General features: G+C 41.1%; 1 protein-coding gene across 1 annotated transcript; it reads right to left on the reverse strand.

Moving 5' to 3' along the window:
- Positions 1-93: 93 nt before the first annotated feature.
- Positions 94-13,425, reverse strand: kpna6 (karyopherin alpha 6 (importin alpha 7)). Its single transcript, XM_062409456.1, has 14 exons — positions 13,292-13,425; positions 10,755-10,888; positions 10,551-10,643; positions 10,290-10,389; positions 9,774-9,868; positions 8,848-8,979; positions 8,676-8,764; positions 8,476-8,575; positions 7,160-7,323; positions 6,991-7,069; positions 6,742-6,867; positions 6,200-6,327; positions 5,582-5,766; positions 94-5,018 (listed from the first exon to the last, which is right to left on the reverse strand). Exons 1-14 carry the CDS (start codon positions 13,293-13,295, stop codon positions 4,831-4,833), a joined length of 1,617 nt encoding a protein of 538 aa, XP_062265440.1. The 5' UTR covers positions 13,296-13,425; the 3' UTR covers positions 94-4,830.
- Between the last annotated feature and the right edge of the window lie 669 nt (positions 13,426-14,094).

Genomic DNA, 14,094 nt, shown 5'->3' on the forward strand with positions numbered 1-14,094 from the left:
ATTCAATTATTTTCCGCTCCAGAGTGAGGCTGTTTTAACCCCAAGGTTCACACAAAATCACAACCATGTCTGTAATGAAAGAGGAGACATGCATTAAAGGGTTGAAACATAACTTTATTTGTTTTGCACAGTATTTCCACTGAACAATTTTAAATTCAATATATTTTCTTTACATTTTTTTTATAATGTTTCCGTTTCCTGTATGTTTTCTTTTTTCCATGTTCATGTTTGTGTGTCATGTTAAGCTGAAGTGTGTTAGTTTCTCGTCACTCATTCATACCGTCGGTAAAGTCAAGTCAAGTCACAGTATAAGATGGGTAATTTTGAGCAAAATGAAAAATCATAAACAAGAAAAGAGAAAATAAATACATGTAAAAGAAATGAGAGGACCAGAGTCGAGGCTACACCAGGACTGGTCAGTGATGGCATATGAAAAGTATTTTTTTCTTTTAAACATACATGCAGCATTGTAAACATTTGTAGCGGAGACATTACTTGAACAAGCCAAGCATGGCTTTAGATTTTAATGTAGACATGAACACCTTCTAGGACGGAAGACAAGTCAGGTTTGAGATATTTAGTGATGTCTGTTCATTCCCCCATAGACAACAAGGTTTCTGATCATGCAGCCCGACAAGGACAAAACTTTTACTCTAAACACAGTTATCCAAAAATATAGCCCAGAATATCCTGATCAAGAAAAAGATCAAGTAACGCAGAAAGGCTTGTATCCTCACTTCCTATTTTTTTCTCTCCTGTGAAATGTTCTAATGAGACTTTTTTTCCCCTCCACTTCTCAGAAGTGATTAGAATTGCATCTGAATCCCTGTCAATGTATCAGAACATACATATAGTTTAACTTATAATACTTTTTAATGTAAATCACTGCACAATTTCTGAATCCCAGATTTTATCTTAGAAAAATGTCAAGTAGTCGCCTCTTTTAGCTCCACCCAATGGAAGGAGTGTCACCTGTGTGAGCAGTTTGTAGGTGGATCTTTGCCTCTGGTGCGCCGGATTCGCAGACTATTATTGCAGTCGTCTGGATTATTTGTTGCAGAATTTTCTGGCTCCCTAAACAGTACTTGAACTTGAGAGAAAAAGAAAAGCGAGAAAAGTGAGACTGAGCTCATGCGGCTTCTAATGAAAAGAAGCACGTTTTCAATGGCCTGGAGCAATCTCTCAGTCAGACTGACTGGGTCAACACAAGCCAATCACATCAACTACTGAAAACAAAAACAGCGAGTCAATAATTTAAACCAGCCTTCAGGGGGACAAGACAAGACTGGTAAACTATGTTTGACAATAATGGCAGTACCTGCATTCGTCTGCTGTGATAGTCGCTTTTGTTTTTCATAATTTGTGTCATGGGCCACATTGAAGTTCTACAATATTTCTGTCAGCGCAGACTTTGAGCACAAAGAGGGACTGGCTACAGTCAGCCACCTCAAATTAAGCTAAACATTGTTCTTCACTGATGCCACCACAGGAAATTAATGAATCAATTCCAAAAACATTTGCAGCGTCGCTTAGCACAGTGAAAATCTTTTAAAGACGTTTAGCTTGGGAACCATCACACCAACGGACAAGTCGCTGGAAAGACCAGTGTTATGCAGTTTCTCAAGTCCCTGCCCCCCCTCGGCTTGACATTTACACTTCCTTTATTCCTTTTTTTTGTTTTTTTTAGGTGCCCACAGTAAAGAAAGCCACCTTTCCAAAGAAAAAATGGCTAATAATGTAACTTTAAAGATAAGGAAAAATAGAGCAGCAATGTTTTGCACAAAACGTGTGCACATTCAAGTAAATAAAAAGATATAAAGGAAAATAAATCTATAAGTCAAAGACAGATACATAAGATCCTCCAGTCTTTGTTGGTCAGGTTGGCACTTTTGTGAATAGGAGTGCATTTAAATTTTTCAGAAATATATAATATTTTTCCTGATTGATGCACTGATTTTTGTTAAACATCTCGATTCTGGCGTTATTCGTAAGAGGAGCACAGTCCATTAAATCGAAGACTTCCGTTATCAATGCTGCTCCACATATCCTTCATGTAGAGGCATGTTCTTGATGCTCAATTTTACACGATTATTCCTCTTCGGGCTGCTGCGAGCTCACATGTTCTGTGGACCACATTTTCACTCACAAAGCAAAAACGGACACTCAAATGTATGATCGTATGTCAATGAACCACTGTGGTTAACAGCAGCACTATGACACTCAGATATTCTGCATGGACATGGGAAATTGTAAAAATGTAATACCGAAACCAATTAAGGGGAAAAGATAAGATTGTGCATCTGAAAAGAGGCTCTACCACGGAAGTGGACCATCCTTTGAACTTAAGAGATCATTTAGTAAGTGTGTAGATTGCTCCATGATAAAATGTCTCCTGTGATCCACAGAACAGAGGCTCCCAGACTCTGATGGGGACATAGTCAAAGAGTTAATATACCTCTTCCTCACACAGTGCCTGTCAGTCAAACATCACACAATCACAGTTCTGCTCCATCCACAAAGCCTAAAACTCTGACCCGAGATATGCTTCTGTCAGAGGCAGAGCTGATCTCAGGTCAGAGTTTACAGGACTGATTTAAACCATCATTAGTCGTGTGGCTAGAAACAATTCAAGAGTTTCCATGAGGCTTCACAGCGTGTGTTCTCCGAAACCTGTCTCTTCGTTGTCTCGAGTAAGACTGAAAACAATCTCAATTTAAATTTAAACGGAAACCAACGGAAACGTATTTTTACACAAAGAAAATGCTGTGTGCTCTGAAACAAAAAAGCCAAATGGCTGATCTCACACTCTGGAGAAAATTCAACATAAAAAAAAAAATTCCTTATGGAAACTATTTTCCTTGCTCCTAGCCACTCATCTGTGTGAGATGTGTGTACAGTGTCTGCTGGTGTTGTATGCAAGTGTACATGAAGTGTGCGCAAATATATATTTATATATATATAATGCAAATACATCAAAATTCAAATATATAGATATACTTGAATTGTTTTTTTGTTGCAGTTAGGCTCGTCACTGATCTGAGATATATCCCCAGCCAACCTTTGCTTGTTGTTACACCCACGATGGGACAAAGAAGCGGCATAGGCTTTCCTAGCCAGGCTATTTACATCAACATCGTATACATATCACAAAGGACCCATGCAAAATCATTATCTTATCAGTTGTCATTCCTATACTTCAAAAATATGGTGATATAGAACGCCATAGGTTACATATCGACTCTACCGCTATGAGCAACTCCACCACACTATCACTATTAACACCACCAAGCCAATTAGCTGTGGACCAGTTCACACCTTTTAGTTGCAAACGCCGTCGACGAGCAACGCTAAGCAGTGTTCAGCAATGTCTCAGTGTTCATTCTCACTGTTCTTCATCTCTCTGTACCAACGGTCTGTGTTTGGCCAGGGATACTCAGTGACGGTAGGCAGGGTAATATAACACCATGCAAAAACCCTACCACATACGACTGGGAAGGGAGGGGGAACATGGAGCCAAGCCGACAAGCAGCCGCCACTTGACGCTGGGGCTTCAACAGAGTCAGAGAGTAAAGACTTAAAACATGTCCTCTTAAATTTCTGTGACATCTCTGTCACTCTACTTCAAACATCTGCATCCGCTGAATTTTTTAAATATAAAAATAAGTTTGGTTTGTTGCTGCTGCTGCTGCTGTTGTTGTTGTTGCCGCTGGCTTGTCCCCCTGACATCCCAGCTATGCCTTGATTAATAGTTAAATCACTTCATAATTCAAATGTATTGTTACTAATAACACACCACACAACGAACATCGGATCTCTAACTATATCACCCTCGAAACCTGGATTTTCTTTTTCTAAACATATTATCTTAAGAAATAACCTGATTCCAATATCTTCTTCAGAGCCCTCCCTAGGGATAGATACTTCTAAATTCTTCAATTTCTTTCCCCCCACCTCAAACCAAACCCCCCAGAAATTTGTCCCATTTGAAGAAAAGGTGATAAACGAGTGAGAACCCCCCCCGACCCCACACGTTTTAGCTTGGGCATCAGAATCAGGGCAGTCAGAAGCCCTCAATTAGGTGTGGACAAACCCCACCTCCCTTAAAAAGAAAAAAAAACACCCACTCCCTTACAGATATGATTCCTTTTCCCATTTGCAGATATGCAGAGACCAGTCTCAGGAAAAAGAATCACAAGCACTAATAAGGAGCACATAAATAAGGGTTGGGGTAAAAATAATGAATCATTAAACTGAAAAGGGATAATGTTACAAGTACTTTTTGAATTGCACTAAGTCAGACTGACATCTTTAGCTGGGCGCATTTCACCTCATGCACCCCCGGTTTGCTAGAATGCCCCATAGAATCTTTTTTTTTTAAATTATATATAAAGATATGAATCAAGAAGCCATTCTTGCTGCCAATGAGATAATCTAAGAGCTATCAGATGGCAGGAAGATTTCTGCGTGTGCGCTTTAAGCCAGGGCAGACTCACACTTTAGGCAATGAGGTGATCGCTTCCTCATCTAATTGTAATGGAGGTTGAGTGGTGTGCTTCCCCAAATGGTCGGGAAACAAGTGAGTCTACCCTGCGAGAAGAAGTCAGTCCGCTGCTTGATGAGTGGGGGACATTCTAGGCTGGAGAGCGAGACGGTGTTAGTTTTCCTCCAAGGGGAAGGGGTGTGTGTTTAGGTGTGTGTTTAAGGGGACAGTGGAGGTGGAGGCGGGTAGGGACAGATCAGGGAAGGACGCTTGGAGGTAAAACTCAATCTATGGGTCCTCAATGAGGCAGAGAGGCATGGAGGGGGTGTAAGGTGTATTTTAGAGGAGATTTATAGCTGAAAACCCTCCATTGGGGCCTCCTGCTGGGGGAAAAGGAACTGCTGGTTGGCCTGGTCCACCTGAGGGGCAAGACTGCTGTCCTCGTCCTCCACCCCGAAATAGTGCTCAATCAGGTCGAAGGCCTTCTGGTAGATCTCCTGGTTGTCGTGACTCTGAAGGAACTCGATCTTGTCCAGACCTGCAGAGTTGAATAATGTTAATTCAAACGTATTATTACAAAGTTATCATGAAAAAATATCAGCTTGAGAACAGTCAAATATATCAAAATGCCACAATCAAAAGCTAATTTAGCACAATTGTAAGTAAGAACGAATAAGTACGTTTAATTTTAAATAGTTTGTGACAAAAAAAGGCAATTCTGAACTATAAAATATCTTTAATCATAAGTAATTCTTAAAACATTTTAGCAGTTACATGTTGTTACAAGTGAAAATGGCTGCGAAATGTATGGTAAAACCAGGCAGCCAATGTAGGTTATAATTATACCATGTCAATAAGTTTAAGTAAAACAGAAGGTGAAGGGCTGTAGTTTTCTAGTTCTCTCTCTCTTGCTTAATCATCAATGCTAAAAGGTGGCCATTCAATTTGCAGCCAAAAACCACCCTCAAGACACCAGGAAATGATCTCTATGATCAGCTTATTTATTTCCAACTCTGTTGTACTATAAACAGTATATATAATCCATCCACATCACATGAATTTCCCCTGTGCATGTGTTTTGATGTGATTTATGGACAATACCGTAGGCTTCTTCAATGAGGCTGCAGTAAGGGTTGACTCCAGTGCCGCTGTTCTCCTGCTTGGCTTCTTGCTCTCCCAGCCTCAGGATGTTCTCCAGCCCGTTGAGAGCCACCTGAACGATCTTAGAGTCCATCACTGTCAGCAGATCACACAGCGGCTTAATGCAGCCCAGGTTCACCAGGTACCTGAATGTGAACAGATGCATTAACGACTTGAGTGTTGACAATGGTGTGACATTTTCACTGTCAAGAACTGCCTGGACGAGGCAGACAAACACAAGGTGCTTAATTCTACTAGCCAGTGCTTAACAACCAGCCAAAATGTTTTGTAGCTGTGGGTGAAAGATGTGTGCTACTATAGGGATAGATATAAAAAACACAGGTCAAATGTGAGATCAGGTTCTTGATTATACGCGTTCTTTAAAAGACTTTGTCCATGAAAACACAATATCTTGACTATGAAACACCTTCTCCTGACAAGGTCATGGAGGTAATCCAACAGACCTGATGCTGACATATTAACTTAGCGAAGACATGAGCTGGAAACCGTGTGGTCCAAATCAACACTGTCATTAGGAGATACTGTCGTGCACAGTTGTGTATTTACTGTAAAGCTGACCTGATCTGCTCTGGTGTTCCTCCAGAGGTGGCATTGGTGATGGCCCATGCCGCCTCTTTCCTGGTTCTGAACTCGGCTTTCTGTAGAATGTCGATCAGCACTGGGAAGATGTTGGCATCAATTACCGTCTGTGAGGCAGAACAAGATAAGAAGTGAGGGGGAAGTAGCAGAAAGCATACTTTAACATTTCTCCCTTTACGAGCGTCACACAAGGAAATTGGGATCTGATGTTGCCATGATGAATGGATAGATGGACCCATCAGTCTCAATAGACTGTATCTATCTAAAACAAATCTCAAATCCAATTATTAGTAGTACTTGGTCTTAAGAGATATGTTAATAATTGAACAGAATAAAACAGTCTTTTCTTAACAAATATATTCACATAGGTTTCCTGGTCGATTAACAATAGCGTTCAAATGTCTGAGACCACTAGCAATTTTAGGATGTTGAACAATATGCATCAGATTGGACTCGTGATCAGGATTTCTTACTTGCAGGTTGTTCCCATTTCAGTTCTAAGCTTTGTGTTAATGCATCACCTGTATCTGTGCTCGGTTTCCTGCGGTAATGTTCGAGATGGTCCAGCATGCCTCTTTGCGAATAGACTCTTTTGCACTGCTGAGAAGGTGCAGCAGACAGGGCAGGGCTGAGCAGTTCAACACCACCTACACACAACAGCAAGGAGGGTAAAAACATTACAAACTATTTAGGAAAATGCATTGGTCGTTTGTTGAATTGTTTTTGTCTTCAGAGGATGTGAACCATGTCTCTGTTTACTATACTCCCACCTGTGTTTGGATATCATCTCCAGTGACAATGTTTCCTACAGCTCTCAAGGCAGGGGAGGCCACCTTATAGTCAGTGTGCCTGCAGAAAGAGGGGATTATTAAATAATTTAAAGTATTTGCAGGCCTTATTCCTGGTGACAGAGATGCCAGAGAGCACAGATGGACTTACATGAGTAGTTCTACAAGACGCCTGCAGACACCAGAGTCGATGACAGCCTGGATCTTATCATTGGGGCCGTCTGAGAGGTAGGAAAGTGCCCAGCAGGCATCTGCCAGCAAGTCTGGGTCACTGCTAAATAAAAGCCTGGACAGTACTGGCAGACAGGGAGACACCTATACAGCACAGACATAGTGAGGCTGAATTATTTGTGATAAGAAGCAACATGAATTCATCAACACCTAGGAATCACACATGCTTTTCAGTAATTTGGAAGTTGAAAGGAGAAGCAGTTTGGTTTGGCAGCATCGGATTTCTTCAAGGTCACAAAAATATGAACTGGGAGAAAGGAGTTTTCAACTGACAATGGTTAACTTATTCAGACAATTATTCTAGTCCTGTCATACACGTCACCATAATTGATCGATTATATAAACATAAATATTCAACTTAAGTTTCAAGCAGACGTTCAGACAAGAAAATCCCAGCAAAATGTCAACATGTTCATTATTTTCTGTAAACGTGTTTAGTTATTAAAAAAAAGTGCCCTGCAATTCACATTGCAGTGGTTTAATGTATAAAAACAGTTAAAGTGACTCTCTGTGCGACATTAGGAGTATATAGCAGTCACTTCTGTATCTGTCAACCAGAGTTACCCAGCCTATTTTAAGACATTAACAACACGACTGTCTCTCCCTTAAAGACCGAGTGCAACGTCTGTGTGCTTCTCACTTACAAGCCAGACAGGATGTACGTAGATTCATTGTATTTGATATTTGACTTGACCGAGTCGCTGAAGTTTACAGCAGGAAGAGGAAATGCAATATGGGAATAGGATTCTGACATGTAAAGCCAGTGTTAGAGCAAAAGTTTGACTGGCTGGATGATGCAACACTGTAACAGGGGCAAGTAAGACTTCATTTTGTCAACCACTGAACCAGCTAGAAACATGAACTGTAAATCATTTAAGAGCTTAAACTCCCTGCTTCAGAGGGAGAAATAAAGGTTTTATTGAGTGTCATGTCAGGTAGCTGGTTGTTTTCAATCTATGTTGAGGTTTTAGAATAATTCCTTAGATGCCATAGGTCTTAATGGGTTAACAGATTGATGGTGTTTAAATTACGTTTCAGCTAAAAAGAAACATTTGGAAAATAAATATTATGAAGTCACAATACTTTTCCTGCACTAAATGTGTCATCAATGTCAGGCTCCAATGTAAATATTGCCAGAGACTCAGCTGAATTGAGTCGAAAACTGATTTAAACTTTAAATGGTTCAACAATGTTAACTATCAAACTGCATGGTTACGTCATGGGGTGTAATGGTACCTTTTCAAAAGCAGGGGGAGGGTTTTTTCCTCTGCAGAGATTAGAAAGAGCCCAGACCGCATTCCTAGTCATTGTCAATCTTGTGGATTTGGTCAGAAGCCTGAAAGGACAAAGAAAAGCAAATCACAGTATAAGTAATCATATCAGAAATGTATTATTGGTAGAAAAGAAGAAAGAAGGCAGGAGAAGCCTTAACTCACATTAACAGTGGTGGAAGGATATTGCAGTTCAGCACATAGTCCCTGCAAACTGCACTGTCACCGGCAATATTACCCAAGGCCCACACAGCCTGCAGAAAATTAAACATTGGAACAATGCTGGACAAAACAGGCACACAACACAACTCATCATTCCAGTCAGTCCGTTTCTTACCTGTTCTTGGACGTCCTCAAAATCCGAGTTGAGTAGTTCTATGAAGATTGGCACTGCTCCGGCCTCAATCACCGTCTTCGTCTGTAAGGATGTGCCTGATGCGATGTTGGTAAGTGCCCAGGCCGCTTCAAACTGCAGTGGCACAAAATATTATTAAGAAGAACGGAGGCTTATCATGTGTTTTAGACAAAAATAACCCTTCACATGTGAATAATTTTACATTAATGAGTCATGAAGGGACTGGACTATAAGAGTTTCCTCCTTTTGTGCAGCGTGACAAAAAAGCCAAGTCAATGAGGAACCTATTTAATGCAGAGCCAGTGCATTGCTTTGACTGGCTTACAGATGTGTTGGCCTGCAGTAGCAAAATCTTAGCTCAGTATCACCAAGTGGAGTGAATAGGATATTGAATATGAATATAATGAATGCTTGTGAAGGAAAGCACCTCATGTAGCAGGTTACACTTCCAGTTACTTAGTTTACATCAATATTGCAAAAATAATCCACTTGAATAAGACATTGCCAAGTAAACAGAATTATTGATTACTTTTAACTAAATAGGGTGAATCTCGGAATAATCAAAAATTGACACTAGACGTGGAGTATTTTGATCGTTATGGCATTATGTCGACATGTATACATCTTAATCTGGTTATAACGTTCTATTGGAGTTTTCCCAGTATTTTTTCTAAATCAACATACAACTTATGGCCTGGGTATAAACAAGATGGAAAAAGAGAGAGTTGTAGCTTTTACAAAAAGAAAACAATAAAAGGTAGTGTATACGTTAGTATTGGACATTAAACTATTTAATGTTGGGATTTTAATAAATAAAATATTTTTACTTCACCTCTATTTAATTTTGTTTGAACAAATCCTATACACAGGTGTTCACACTGTTTCAGTGAGTATTTGTACAAACTGACCTGTAATGTGCAGTTGATACTCGTCTTTAGGAACTCCACAAACTTCGCAACTACTCCAGGTGTGTTTATAACTTCATCAATTGGTGGATTTGGTTCTGAAATGAACAAAAATAAAACTAGATGTAAACATTTTGATCTGTGGTGCTGGTTAAATACACTTAATAATGACCTATCACAGATGCATCGATACTGGCACATATGTTGTCCAGTAAGTGTTAGTAGGAAAAAATATACAGAACATAATGTGGGGGAAAAAATGCTTTTACAACACTGTTTACGACACTCAATTAGCAGAGTTCACATCAGAGCAGAGTCTTGACTGCAAGTTGTTAACTAGTTTGTGAAATTCATTGCTGAAAAGTAAACCATTTCAACACATTTATGAAAAGTATCAGAGATATCGATATCTGAATCATCGAATCCTTGAATCAATTTAGTCCTCAGCCTCAAACATGCAGTGCTGGCCAAGCTCTGATCACCAGTGGTATAGAGCTTAAGTGATTGGAAAGTATTTACCTTTGGAAAGTAGTTTTCTGAACTTCTGTGTTGTGGCGAGCTGAAGCTCCTGGTCCTCTGAGAAAAGCATCTCAACCATTTCTCTGGAAATTACTCCTTCCTGGAACACACACACACACTCAGCACTTGAACCCACTCACTGCAGACTCATTGGCAAAGCTGAAATCCAATGTAAAATAAACCATTGACTGGTCCTGCATGGGCCTCTCTTTGTTTAGGTCGTGAGTCAATGAGAGTGGTATTAGGACAATAGACACTCACTGTTACTGGAGAGCCGGGGTAGGAGTCCACCAGTGGACTCTCAAACATGGCCTCCTCTTCATTGAGAAGGTCCACGTTCCTCCTCTTGAAAATCTGTTAGAACCGACAAAGACACGGTCAGCCCAGACTATTTATATGTATATAAATTTCATTCTGATAAATTCAAACAGAGATAAATGGTATGTACAGGTTTTTATGTTCTACCTGTTGTTCTCGTTTCTGTTTTCTGAGTTGGATGCCCTCTTCCTCTCTCCGGCGCCTCATCTCCTCTGGGTTCAGTGCTTTGTTCTTGTAGCGGTTCATCCTGTAGGTATCCTTGGCCGGACTAGCTGACGGCTCTGATGGGCACAGACACAGGTAAAACATCATAATTAAGACACAAGAAGTAAACTAAGTTGTTAAGAATGTCCTTCAGGCTGAAGTTAAGAAAAACCAGAAGTTAGGAAGAGCTGGTGAACTTGTCATTAGTTTTCTCTGACATCTCTAATAATAAGTCATGATGATGATACAGCAGGTACACAGGTCTATATATAAAATGGCCTTGTATAAGCAAGCTCACAGAAACCACACAACACAGCCTAAAAATACACACATGCGCACAAACACACACTGCTAAGCTATTCATCAACCAGTCAGCTGGCAGAGAGAACAAATGTATTTATTCAGTGGAGTTAAATTGCAGAGTTAGCATAAAGTGGTGCCCACACAGGACAAAATGCCCATTCTCAGTATTTGTGCAGTCATGCCACCAGAACAGGGCACTGGGCAGATCCCTGAGTCACCCGGGGGCTACGAGAGAGAGAAAGGGAGGTCGGAGCATCATTTAAAAAAACTGCCACCAGCACAGAACGATGCCAACCATCTGTGCCAAGAGCCCACAATTGCATCAGCGTTGGTTTCCGAGGTTAAATATCAGAACAAGTGGCACAAATTGAGGGCATGTTACGGCTTGAGGGCCTTAGCTAAATCAACCTTATAATAAAGCTTGTGCATGTGTGTAATGTGTCCAGATGGTAAAGCCACAAGGCGTGGATGGCACGGGAGCACAGGTTGCAGTTGGATACTCCTGTTACTGTAAAGTGTTAGCTAGACTAGCTGCTGCACTGACTCTTTGCTCTTTGGGCATAGAAATAGCCCTGCTGAAGGCACGTGTCTACACTGGCACTTCCGACGAGACCCTTACGGCACTGACCAGGGGATATTTGAACTTAATAATGTTTGCTCCTTTACAGCAGAGATGTTGCAGTGTTGATGTTGCACGGATGTGTTGAGTCTGGCTGCTGGGTGTAAAGGACGGCTAAAATGAAACACAGCACCAGGGATAATAATAGTTGCCAACAATAGACGGAGTCCTGTCTGTTTAAGGGAGCAACAGTATCTACTCACAGGGACGTTTAACGGATGTTGGCTTCAACATCATGAATGGCATAAAAGCCCCTTGCTGTAGAGTGGCGGCAGAAAACACAAAAGCTATGCCTGCATGTGCGAATTAAATCGGAACGCAAATGTCTTTGAGTCTGTTGAACCAACCTAAAGCTTTGATTTAGTGATCTGATGACAAGATGAGCACAAACAGTCGTTCAACTCTAACACACTTCACCGGTATTAAAAAGGAACTGGAGGAGGCTGAAGGAGGAGGAACATGACTCCTGATACAAAAATAAGTCAGAATGATCAGAGGTTTGTGGTTCACCTCTAATTTATAATATGACATATAGCCATTTGACATGTGCATTCAAGCAGGAGGGATTTTGACACTTAAGAAAACAATTACGAGCTTAATCATGTGAGGGAATGGTCTGGAAAACACCGGCACCCCTGGTGTCACATCTACACGCAGGCTTCTATAGGGCTGTCAGATGCTTCTGCTATTGCACACGCATAAAAGCGAGCGAAGTTTTAACTCATCCTTTGGTGAGGAATTCACTGGCTCGGGTTATTTCCACTTGACGGTTAAAAAAATAATAAAGAATATAGGCTTGCTTTTGTTAACTTTGAGCTGTACTTCTACGGGTGTGGAGGTGGCTAAATGACAGAGCTACGACAGCTAACCTAACGTTAGCACTAGCCGCGATGCGCACTTAAATCTGTGTCCAGTCCATACAATTATAACAATATAATCTTATAAGTGTTGGTTTAAATGTATATTTTTTTATCGTGTAGGTCATTGAAGGGCCAACAGCCTCGCAACGTTGGAAATAACTGGCGGAGCATTAGCACTAGCTAACTAGCAAGCTAACGGTACCACCGTCCACACCTATGTTGAGAAGTTGCCACTTCAAGACGTTTGAAGTGGCAGCTGAATATACGGCTGGTGTTAAGCAAACTAATGTGATGACATAGAAGAAAACAACTTTAAACCTAAGCTATCGGGTGTCTCCCCGTATGTCTCACAGTGAATATAGTGTGATGTAGCGTCGTGCTGACGCTAGCTGCTAGCCAAGTTTCCCTCAAGTTAGCTAACAAATAGCCCTGGTTCTCTCGGGTTTGAATTATGACAATATACCTCAAATTTCACCTGATACAAACACTGCCATGGTGACAGTTATACAAAAAGGACACGAACGTGAACCAGAGACCCCTGATGCTACTACTACGTAGCAACGACCTGCCCAGCTAACGCGTTAGCTACCTAGCTAAACAACAGTGAGAGGAGGATTTCATAATCTCTCCTCCCGACGACACGGCTCCTTTCTCACAACAGCGTGTGTCTGTATCCTCGAGGCGTCGGAACTTCTTACCCATCGTATCCTATGTAGTTCGCTTAGGTCGAGTCGTCGAAATTTGAATCAATTTTAAATCCTTTCCACTCTTCAAGCTTTTCCAGAATTTGCTCCAGTAAGCAATATGTCTGCCGGAGACGGAAACCCCGAATATAACGACCACTTCATACCGAAAGAGGGCGCAGCAGCCCCACGAAACATTATCCCCACGCGCACCAATCTTCAGTGAAGCCTACGATCTCCCTCACATGAGCAACTGTATGTCCACGAATGATCAGGTTAGGCCTGGATCTATTTAGTCCTCACATAGATACATTGATTGAAGGTCATTCACCGAAAGAATACAATGACAGGTACCACAGGAGTGCAGGAGGACACGTGTCTGAGGATACCCCAGTGGTTTACCTCGAATGGATCAGGGTACCATGGGTTATACAGGTGAGGTGCATCTGTGGTCAATATGCTTAAGTGGAGCATAAAGTGGAGTCAACTTGCATGTGTTTTCTTAAGTTGCTGTTCGTTGAGCTCTCAGGGCCACCGTAGTACATATATATATATATATATGTATATATGTACTACTATATATATATATATATATATATATATATATATTGCGATGCAGCATGGTCCTCTGACTTGGACTCCCCTTCAAAGCACCTATCAAGAGGGACCTGGGGAGATATACCAGAAACTAACTATAGGGGGCAATGTTGTACAAACAAAGAGGGAGTGATGGGGCATCGGCTGCTGTCAGGGCAGCTCTTTGCCTTATTAGACAGAGCGGAGGTCAAGTCAACCGTGACACGACTGAGATACTTCGC

Source organism: Platichthys flesus, chromosome 17 (assembly GCF_949316205.1).
Source record: "Platichthys flesus chromosome 17, fPlaFle2.1, whole genome shotgun sequence".
Lineage (NCBI taxonomy): Eukaryota > Metazoa > Chordata > Actinopteri > Pleuronectiformes > Pleuronectidae > Platichthys > Platichthys flesus.

Coding starts and splice junctions, on each gene's coding strand:
- kpna6 (XM_062409456.1), bottom strand. Junction 6,328..6,741: donor GAAACCGAGCACAGATACAG/GTGATGCATTAA, acceptor TCTGCCTCACAG/ACGGTAATTGATGCCAACAT. Junction 5,019..5,581: donor CCTCATTGAAGAAGCCTACG/GTATTGTCCATA, acceptor TCAACTCTGCAG/GTCTGGACAAGATCGAGTTC.